Source organism: Aethalodelphis obliquidens, unplaced genomic scaffold, assembly GCF_003676395.1.
Source record: "Aethalodelphis obliquidens isolate GAN/ISIS:26980383/991018 unplaced genomic scaffold, ASM367639v1 scaffold4, whole genome shotgun sequence".
In the NCBI taxonomy this organism is placed as follows: domain Eukaryota; kingdom Metazoa; phylum Chordata; class Mammalia; order Artiodactyla; family Delphinidae; genus Aethalodelphis; species Aethalodelphis obliquidens.
Window position 1 is genome coordinate 1,514,025 of NW_020837948.1, and position 11,048 is coordinate 1,525,072.

An 11,048-nucleotide genomic window follows, 5' to 3' on the forward strand; every position below is an offset into this window, starting at 1 on the left:
CTGCACTGTTAAGACAGAGAAGGCTTTGTTCACTCACCACTTCAACAGTTGTTCATGGAGAGCCCATTAGTACTAGACTCTGGGTTATAGCAGGGGATAAAGTAGGCCCGCAGTTGGGTCTGGGAGATATGAATAAATAAATGGGTAGTAACAGGATAAATGCTGTCTTAGGGGAAATAATGGACACTGGGGGCAGAAAGCAGAGGCAGCTCGCCTAGTCTGGGGGGTTCTGGAAGGCTCAGTGGTGAAGTGAGTTCAGGCCGAGACCTGCTTGAAGGGTTAGTGGAAGTCAGCTAGGGAAGGAGAAGGAAAAGAGAATTCCAGGCCAAGGAAACATCGTGTAGGGTCAAGAGAGAACAGGCAAGTTTCAAGGAACTGAGAAAAAGTGTCAGGAAATCTGGCTGGAGTACTAGTATGGTGGTAGGCTCAGCTGAAAGACACGCATCTAGAGAAGTGGGTGGGAGTGGGGTGAAAGAGCTGCCACACCAGGTTAAGGATTATGGCTTTACCTTGACGGCATGGGAAACCATTAAAAAGTTTTAAGAAAGGAGGTGATAAGATTAAGTTTACATTCTAGAAAGATCACTCTGGGTACAGTATGGGAAATGGATAGTGTAGGGCCAGAGTGGCATCCTAGAAACCAGTGAGGGAGTAGTCCAGGCAAGGAATAACAGCCTGAATGGTGATGATATCAGTGGGGATAAAGGTCATGTTTGAGTCAAGACTGGGGATAATTAGGAGTTTTCTTGGTAACAAACTTGGGGTGGAGGGGATGTTGGCATTCCTGAGAGAGAAAATGCCTGTGCAAAGATTTCAAGAACTTGTCATGTGCTGAGAAGCTTGTGTGGTTATGTATTTTTAGCTGGTGAGAGGGCATGGGGTAGGTGTTAGGAGATGAGATAGAGAGGAGCTAACCTTTGCTGAAAAGCCTTGGAAGCCCAGGGTGACCCCTTTTGTTAGAGTTGGGGGAAGAGGGGGGAGGTATGGCGATCCTCTCCAGATACCTGAATTATCTGGAGGCTTCCAGAGGGTCCTGGTTCATCCAGACATCTTCAGAACAAACGTATTACCCAGAAACTGAAGGACAAGGGCAAACAGTATCCAAGGAGGTGAAGGAGGATGTGGGAACTGGAGGAAGCAAGTGGACCAAGACAAGGAGTGGGGAAAATAGAAAAAGACTGCCTGCCAAGCACAGCCAGGTAGCAAAGCTGGGTGAGATAGGCCCCATCAGAGCCTGGAACTCTCTCTTCCAGCATTCTGTAGTCTCTGGATTCTTTTCCTGTCTGTCTCCAGACCTCAAAACCTCCTATGGACATCTCTAATTTTTCCCCCAAAGAAGAGATTTGGAAAAGGCCGGAGAGCATGGACCAATTAGTGTAATGCTTAATAAATTGGGCTCTGCTTCTTCCTTGATTTGCAACTTTGGGCAAATCACTTACTGGAGCCATTTTCCTCACCTATGAAGTGGGGACAATAATAACGTCTACCTCATCGATGCTGAAAGGTTGAAATGAGGTAATGTGAACAGAAAGCTTACACAGTGAAGGTTCTCAATAAATTTTTGGTGTTATTGAGATTATGATATGAGCCAAATGGGATGTGGGGGGCCAAGGGGGTACAGAAAGAGATAGGAAGGGATGTAAGTGAGGTGGGCCGAGTAGAAGGGAAGTGAGTTCCAACCTGTACAGATTTTTCATTGGCTTCCATGGCCTATGAGACAAAATCCTCCACCAATGCTGGTTCCTGCCTATCTGTCCTGCCTCATCTCCATTACTCCTAACCTCACCTAACAGACTAAACATAACACACGCTACTACCTCTGATTCCCAGAACATACCAGGTTCTTCAGTGTTTACATGAGCTATTCTTCTGGAGAGAAAATGACTTCATACCAATATACCAGGAAGCTTTCAGAGACCTGGGGCACATGTTAAGAGGGGACCTAGGGTGAGTCTGTTGTGGGAGGGGCATGGGCGACTAAGGGAGGGAGGAGCAGGGAAAGATAATATGGCTCAAATAAGTGGCATTTGACAGAGTACTTAGGTGAGGGGCAGGCAGGCTGGTAGGCATGCTTCTCTTGGTAGTGAGGCTAAGACTGGAGAAGAGGGAAAGGGGAAGGGTTTAGGGGAGTCCCAGCACATACCTGGTCTTCCAGCCCCTCCCCCATTTTCTCTTTCCTTTCTCCCTTTAGGGTCCACGTTCTCTGGGAGGGAATTGCAAGCCTGGGAGTGTTCCCCAGGACTTACTTGTTTCTATTAGGAGATGAGGTTCCAGGACACAAAGGTCCCATTACTATACTCTGGAAAGTGCCTTATGAGGGCTTATGCGAAGGGCAATGGGAGCCTGGAGACACAGGTAGGTAACCCAGCCCCTGGGAAGGATTGGCAGAGGAGGGAAGAGGGGCAGCAGGGCCTCAGGGCAAAGGAGTAGATGATCAAATGCAAAAAGGTTTCCAGGAAGTGGGTACAGCTCAAAGGGAGGCAGGTTCTGCCTGGTCCCTGTGGAAGATAAACGTATTCTTCATCCCTCTCCTTTCCTCCATCTCCAGAACTGAACTCTTGTGCCTCCTTCTCCCAGCCCGCCCTTAGAATCATTGGCTATTAGAGCTAAAAGAAATCTTGGTGACTTGTAGGTCATCCCAGTCTTTTGAATTTTATTTTATATTTTTGGCTGCACCGCGAGGCATGCAGGATGTTAGTACCTCAACCAGGGATTGAACCCGTGCCCCCGGCAGTGGAAATGCGGAGTCTTAACTACTGGACCACCAGGGAAGTCCTCTTTTGAATTTAATAGGTGAGGAAATAGAGACCCAGAGAGAGGAAGAGCTTGTCTAAGGGATCTCAGTGGATGAGGAACTTGGACTCAGAAGTCAGGGTTTCATACTCATCTCTGCTCGCATTTCCCAGTGCCACATTGCCCCCCATCTTCCACCCCAAATCCCAGGGGCAGGGTTTTTTTTTTCCAGGTGAGGACAGGGAACCCTCTATTATCCAATAATAATAACTACAACAACTATCCTTTATTGAACATTTGCTGTGTGTCAGGCACAGTTCTAGGTGCTGGGGACATCAATAAAACAAAGTTTCCACTTCCATGTAGCTCACATTCTGGTGTAGAGACCAAGTTAAGTAAACAAACTTGTTCTGTGTCAGGTGATAAGTGCTATAAAGAAAATTAAGGGAAGAAAGGGGGTCGAATGTGACCATAAGCAGACTATTTTAGATAGGGGCATATATTAGTTATCTATTGTTGCATAATGAATTGCTCTAAAACTTAGAGCTTTAAAACAACAACAAACATTTATTATCTTTCATGGTTTCTGAGGGTCAGGAGTGGCTTAGCTGGGCGTTTCTGGCTCAGGGTCTCTTTTGAAGGCGCAGTCAAGGTGTCAGTCAAGACCCCAGTGTCTGAAGCCTTGACTAGGGCTGAAGGATCTTCCAAGATGGTTGGCTCACAGGGCTTTGACTGGAGGCCTCAGTTGCTCACCACGTGGTTCTCACTATTTGAGTATCCCCATGGCATGGCAGTGTGTGATCCAAGAAAGAGAGCAATGAGGAAGCCACTTTTTATTCTGCAATAATTTTAGATTTACAGAAAAGTTGCAAGGATAGTACAGAGAGTTCCCGTATACACTTACCCAGCTTCCTCTAACATTAATATCTTACATAAACATGGTGCATTTGTCAAAACTAAGAAATTAACATTGGTACACTACTATTAACTACACTATAGACTTTATTGAGATTCCACCAGTTTTTCCATCAACGTCCTTTTTCTGTTCTAGGATCCAATCCAGGATGACACGTTGCGTTTAGTCATCATGTTCCCTTAGTCTCCTTTGATCAGTGACAGTTTCTGAGTCTTTCTTTGTTTTTCATGACCTTGAGAATTTTGAAAAGTCCTGATGAAGTGTTTTGTGGAATGTCCCTCAATTTGGGCTTGTCTGGTGTTTTCTCCTGATCAGACTAGGGTAATCATAATGCCTTTTGTGACTTTGTCTTAGCAGTCACACACTGTTTTGCCATATTCTATTCTTTAGAAAGCAGTCACTAAGTTGGACCAACATTCAAGGCGAGGAGAATTGAGTTCTACTTCTCTCTTTTTTTTTTTTTCTTCGGTATGCATGCCTCTCACTGCTGTGGCCTCTCCCGTTGCGGAGCACAGGCTCCGGACGCACAGGCTCAGCGGCCATGGCTTACGGTCCCAGCCGCTCCGCGGCATGTGGGATCTTCCTGGACCAGGGCACGAACCCGTGTCCCCTGCATCGGCAGGCGGACTCTCAACCACTGCGCCACCAGGGAAGCCCGAGTTCTACTTCTTGAAGGGAATAGTATCGGATAATTTGTAGGCATATTTTAAAATTACTACAGGGGAGTCAGGGAAGGTTTCCATTATAAAGTGACACTTGAGTAAAGACTTGAAATAAACAAGGGAGAAAGCCATGGACATATTCAGGATAAAGCTTTGTAGGCACAGGGGATAGCCAGTGCAAAGGGCCTGAGGCAGGAGTGTGTGCAGCAATGTTTGAGGACTGTCAGGAAGCCAGTGTGGCTTACCAGAGAGAGGAAGGGGGAGAATGGTAGGGCATGAGGTCATAAAATTTGTGGCCTGGGGTTAGGGAGGTAATATAGGGCCCTGTAGAACTACAGAACTACAGAATCCTGTAGTAAGGATTTTGGACTTTATGCTGAGTGAAATGGGGAGCCATTGAAGGGTTTTGAGCAGAGGAGTGACATGATTTTAAAAGGATCTATGGCTGCTGTGTGAATAGACTATGGGTGTCAAATGAGGAAGAACTCAGTGTTCTTCTAGAAGGAGGCTCTTCCATAGTCCAGGTGAGAGATAATGCTTATTGTCTCATTTAATCCCTAACTCAAGGGCTATTACGAGGATTAAATAAGATAACATATTTAGGGTGCTTGGCACACAGTAGGTGCTAAGTATAACAAAGTCTTGAGGAATAGCAGTGTCTAGAGGGAGTAAATGAGTATCTTTGGGTCTGGACAATGTGCTGCTTTTATGGCTCTAGGGATACAAAGAAAAAAAAAACTGAGTTTTTGAGGAGCTCAGAATCCTGTGGGTTGGACATTTCTGCAGAGATAATCCCAATTCGACCGGCCAAAATGATTTGACACGGGGGCGGCTCTGGTGGTCCTGTGAGGAATGCCTGGTTTGGGGAAAGTACAAAAGGATTCATCTGACACACAACTTCTGCCCTTGCCGTCTATAGTCTACTCACTTAGAAGCCAGGCTTCAAACTCAGGGCTGTCTGAATCATCAGGCTCACTTCCCAACCACTCTGATATACTGAAATGGAGTAGGAACCTATGGGCCTTCCCCCACCATGTCTTCTGCCTGCCTTTTTTTTTTTTTTTTTGCGGTACGCGGGCCTCCCACTGTCGTGGCCTCTCCCGCCGTGGAGCCTGTGCTCCGGACGCGCAGGCCCAGCGGCCACGGCTCACGGGCCCAGCCGCTCCGCGGCATGTGGGACCCTCCCGGACCGGGGCACGAACCCGCATCCCCTGCATCGGCAGGCGGACCCTCAACCACTGCGCCACCAGGGAAGCCCGTGCCTGCCTTTTGTCTGTAGAAAAACTTTAGCCAAAGAATACGTTTAATCAGAGAAGTGAGAAAATGCTGAAGCAAAGGAAAACAGTCAACTAAGACCAAATAATCATAGTTTAGTCATTAAACAAAGTCAAGGACCTTTAGTTCCTCCTCAAGGGCTATAGATAATATTCTGAGCCATATCCTGGGAGCTGTCTTGCAGATACTGAAACCCCCACCAGGTGGAAGAAGTTAACTCCATCATGACCAGACTGTACCATGACATAAGTTGCCAAAATTCCGAGAACTTTCCCTCAAAGAAATGGGGACAAATGGACTCTGGAACTGAAGATTAACTGTACTTAAAACAATCAAGATGACACTGATCAGACCACTGCTTGACCAATTTCAAGATGACTGTCAAAGCTGACTGTGCTGTTTCAGCACGTAGCCCCCTCCCTCTGCCTGTAAAAGCTCTTGCCCCCTGATTGTCAGTGGTGGGGGGGGGTTGGCCTTTGGACAACAGGAGTCTGCCCCCTCCCCCTCCCCCCCCCAGTTGGCAGCCTCTGAAATAAAGCAAACTTTCCTTTCCACCAACCTTGCCTCTTTATTGGCTTTAGAGCTGTGAGCAGCCAGATCCCACTTTTCGTAACAATATGACCAACCATGTGGTGACATGGTTCTCTACACTTAACCCATGGCCTTGCTGGTTACAGCCTCGGCAGAAGCTGCTACGCAATGGATTGGGGAGTTTTCAAAACCCAAAGAGAGAGGGAAAGCCAGGCTTATTATCCTCTGATTGGTATTTACTGCAAGTAACAAGTAAATAACACACATAGTGGGAGAGGAAGTAGCTATCTGTTGGTTATGGGACTCCTGTGGTTAAGGCTTTGGTGAGGCTTCTCTGGACAAGGATGTGGGAAGGTCAGTGCTGTGGTCCTGAGACCCCTCTCCCACAGACCCACCAGCACTGGTTCAAAAAACTGCAAAAAAACTGCCCTTTTTCTTTTTTTAAAAGTGTCTGCCCATTTTACAGATGGAGAAAAGTGCCCTCTGCAGGGCACTGAAATCACCAACTGCAGTTCTTTGGATGAGCTTTCTCTCAAAGAGAAACAAAGAAGCAGGGAAGCAAAAAGAACAAGAATGAGAGTGAGACAAAGAAATTGAGGAGGATACAATTAGAGGAAGCATAATTAATCATGGGACCAGAAGAGGCAGAACATCTGAGGGAAGTTACAAAAAAGAAGACAGCTGAAGAATAGGGAGAAGAACAGGTGCTTCTTCCTCACTAAAGAACGGTCACCTGATTACAGCCCCCTCCATGTCTGCAGTGATAGAGCACCTCCAGCACCTGCCCTCAGATCCCCCTCGTCATCATCACCCTGCATGGAGGGCAGGGTGGCATTCACTCCCCAGGAGCTCCTCATCCCTTTGTTCCTTCATTCCTTCAACATACAGTTAATGAGAACCTCCTTTGGGTCAGAAACTGCTCAAGATGTTTGGGATATAGATGTGAATAAGGCAATAAGCACACAAGTGAGTTAACAAGTTCATTGTAGATAGTGGTAAATTCTGAAGAAAATGAAATAGCAGGATGGGGTGTGTTGGGGAGGCTGCCCCAACTAGGGTGTTGTCATCTGTGCAATGGGGTTAATAACAGGACCGTTCTCACTGGGTTGGTGTGAGGATTATGGGAGTTAATACATAAAGCGCTTAGCACAGTGCCTGTCACAGAGTGAGCGCTCATCTCTTGTATCCTAATGTGGGCAGGGCCTGTTTCTTGGACAAAGTTTTGTTACCTGCGTTGGATTGTCTTTCTCTGAAGGAAAGGACTATTATCTATCTTGTTTTCTGCTCTATAGAAAATGCCTGGTGTACAGTCAATCAATACTTGTTGGATGGAAAAATAAATTCCCATTTTACCAATAGAGAAACCGAAGCTGAGAGTTTAGGGGAGTAGAATCATCCAGCTAAATTAGTGGCAGAGCAGGGACTGAAATCCAATCCTCTGGATCAGAAAGACTTCAGGCCCAGGGATTCTTAGAGGTCAGTCCTGATGCCCCTAGAAGCCCACCTGTTCTCTGGATATAGGGGGATGGAAAGTGGTGGGATGTGATGGGAAGAGGTTCAGAGAGGTTTCTGATAACACCTTAAGTAGACTTAAAAGGAGTCCTGTGCCCTGTGCCTCTCCTTACTCTCCCAGCCTCTCTGACCAGCTACAAAGGTGAGAGCCATCCAAAAAACCTCTGAATCTTTTTCACCCCCACTACTGTGGGCTGCTCCCCAGCAGCTAGCCACATGGCTCAGAATCATTCCATCCCTTTCACCACTAAACCCTTGACTGCTGAGATGGCTTTCCTTCTTTCCTTCCTTGCTTCCTCGCTTCCTCTTTCCAGCTTGCCCAAAGCTCTCCCTTTCTCTCCATCTCTAACCCTCTCATTCACTCCTCTCTTTCCAGATCTCTGATCTTCCTCCATCCCTTTTCCATTTTTCCCTCCTTTCCTCCCTCACTTCATAAAGCAATAGCCTTGCTCTTTCCTCCCTAAACTGAAGGGTAGGAGTGTAGTAAAACAAATGGATAATTAACAGAGTACATTTCTACTGTATTCATTCCCATGCAGAGAAGATTTATCAGGGTCTCTCACCCTGCACTGTTATGTAAATGTGGTAATCCAGTGGAAATATGATATCTGAGGAGTCTGAGGATAACGTCACCATTAAAACTATCAGTTACCCACTGGGGCTTGGGTTTGGTTAACTCACTCACTGCCTTGCCTGCCTCCTTCCTTTCCTCCTCTGGGGGGAAAACTTGACAGGTGGCGACAGCTTATAAAAAATGCTTTCTGCCTCCTTGGCTCCCTGGAGGTCATCGGGAGAATCAGATGTTTGTAAAGTGCCTGAGGAATTATAAAGTGCTACATAATTCAAGGGTATTATTATTATTTATTTTATTTTATTATTTATTTTTTGCGGTACACGGGCCTCTCACTGTTGTGGCCTCTCCCGTTGCGGAGCACAGGCTCCGGACGCGCAGGCTCAGCGGCCGTGGCTCACGGGCCTAGCCCCCTGCGGCATGTGGGATCTTCCCGGACCGGGGCACGAACCCGTGTCCCCTGCATCGGCAGGTGGACTCTCAACCACTGCGCCACCAGGGAAGCCCCGTATTATTATTTCTATTGTCACGTGGGCCATTTCCGTGCCTCTTCAATGTGACAGGTGTCTGCTCTGTCTGCAAGCCTGGGCTAACCCCATGCTTGGGTGTCTGTCACCTCCTTCTTTTGGCCTGCACCTATAAGCAATGCTCCTTCTTTTCTCTCTTTCTAAGTAGCCCTTGGGCACTCAAGAAGCACGTTGATGTTTGTTTGTCCGAGAAGTTTAATAGGAAGATAAACTCCTGAGGGGGATGAGAATCCTAGGAGTAGCCCTCCACATTCCCACCTCTCAGGAGTGGACAGTGGGGCAGGTCCACAGAGGCAATGAGAATAGGAAGGCAGGCTAGGGTCAAAGCCCTTAGCCCCAGTCAGACTTCAGGGCAGCTGTACCGAGGGCCTCAGGATTGCATGTGCTGCCCTACATTACTCAGAGGCTGTGCTCAAGGAGGACTACACTGCCCTCTGTTCCCAAACAGGCAGAAAAGCCTGGTGGTAAAGAGTCCTGGATTTCAGTCCCAGTCTTCTACTTTCCAAATTAATTCCCCTCACTCTTCTCACTTGCAAAATGGCAGTGATAATAGTACCTGCCTTACAGGGTTGTTGTGAGGAATAAATGAGAAAACTTATGAAGTTCTTAGTAGGTAGTAAAATAATTTTGTTGTTGTTTTAAGTGTTGCTCAGAATGCTTTCTGCATCATGGGCAATACCCTTCAAAGGCCTGGCTGTGGGGATATAGCTCTTACTTGGCCACCTTCCCCAAGAAAGGGCCCCTAAATATGGGTTGTGCCTGCTCCCCTAGAGATCAAGCTGTTTCACCCCAGCAACCCCTGGGGGCCGGAGCTGGGGGACCGGAGGAGGCAATGGAAAGGCAACAAGAGTTTTGAGCGGGGTGGATGTCTCTTACATAGAAATGTCAAGAGTCAGAGCTGGAAGTAGAGGAGGTGGCGGGGGTGGGGGGAGGAGGGAAGAAGACAGGATGTCTCTAAGCTGCCAGAATCCGGATGGGGCTGCAACTCTAGGGCCCTGACACTTCCTGCCACCCCCAGTCTTGAGGATGAGTCACTAGAGGGAGGAGTGATGGAGGCATCACGCTCTGCCCACAGAGCAGCGGGCTGTTCCCCAAAAGAGGACTGGTGGGAGGGAGAAGGAGATTCAGAGGCTTAGTGGCCGAGAGGAGCTGGGAAGAAGGGGAGAGAGGAGGAGCTCTCAAGGCTCAGCTTACCTCTTGCAAGTCCAGGGAGGCAGGCACCACCTTCCATCTCATGTGCCAGCTTCACTGCCCATCCTGGCCACAAATAGTCAATCCACAATTGCCCTTTTGACTTCTGTCTCTGCCTGTGTTAGTTTGGCTCTATCCAGTTTTCCTTCTCTACAGGGGGTTGGGTGGCGTGTGGGAGGGTGTACTTCACATCCTTTTGGGCATCCACAATGGGGGAGGGGACAAGGGACCACTCATCACTTTTCCACCTGGCCAAATCTTAAAGTCTCCTTCACTTTTTTATTTATTTTATTAAAATTTTTTTATTATATATTGAAGTATAGTTGATTAACAATGATGTGTTAGTTACAGGTGTACAGCAAACTGATTCAGTTATACCCATACAAATATCCATTCTTTTTCAAATTCTTTTCCCATGTAGGTTATTACAGAATATTGATCTGAGTTCCCTGTGCTGTCCTTGTTGGTTATCTATTTTAAATATAGTAGTGTGTACATGTCAATCCCAAACTCCCAATCTATCTCTACCCCTGCCCTTCCCCCTGGTAACCATAAATCTGTTCTCTAAGTCTGTGAGTGTTTCTGTTTTGTAAATAAGTTCATTTGTATCATTTTTTAAAATAGAGTTTTTATTGGAGTATAATTGCTTCACAATACTTTGTTAGTTTCTGTTGTACAACAAAGTGAATCAGCCATATGCATACATATATCCCCATATCCCCTCCCTCTTGAGACTCCCTCCCACCTTCCCTATCCCACCTCTCTAGGTCACTGCAAAGCACCGGGCTGATCTCCCTGTGCTATGCTGCTGCTTCCTACTAGTTAACTGTTTTACATTCGGTAGTGTATATATGTTGATGCTACTCTCACTTTGCCCCAGCTGCCCCGTCTCCTCCCTCTCCCCTCCATGTCCTCAAGTCCATTCTCTATGTCCATGTCTTTATTCCTGCCCTGCCACTAGGTTCATCAGTTCCTTTTTTTTTTTTAGATTCCATATATATGTGTTAGCATATGGTATTTGTTTTTCTCTTTCGGACTTACTTCACTCTGTATGACAAACTCTATGTGCATCCACCTCACTACAAATAACTCAATTTCATTTCTTTTTATGGCTGAATAATATTCCATTG

General features: G+C 46.8%; 1 protein-coding gene across 2 annotated transcripts in view; it reads left to right on the forward strand.

Moving 5' to 3' along the window:
- Positions 1 to 11,048, forward strand: part of SIL1 (SIL1 nucleotide exchange factor) — a 293,563-nt gene that overhangs the window by 10,620 nt on the left and 271,895 nt on the right. Inside the window, exon 1 of one of the 2 annotated variants that reach the window (XM_027096162.1) lies at positions 2,321 to 2,355. The exons of the other annotated variant lie outside the window; for it this stretch is intronic. Within the exon in view, the coding sequence (XP_026951963.1) occupies positions 2,324 to 2,355 (32 nt within the window). The 5' untranslated portion in view covers positions 2,321 to 2,323. Of the gene's footprint in view, positions 1 to 2,320; positions 2,356 to 11,048 lie in introns of those variants that run through there. 2 annotated transcript variants of the gene reach the window in all.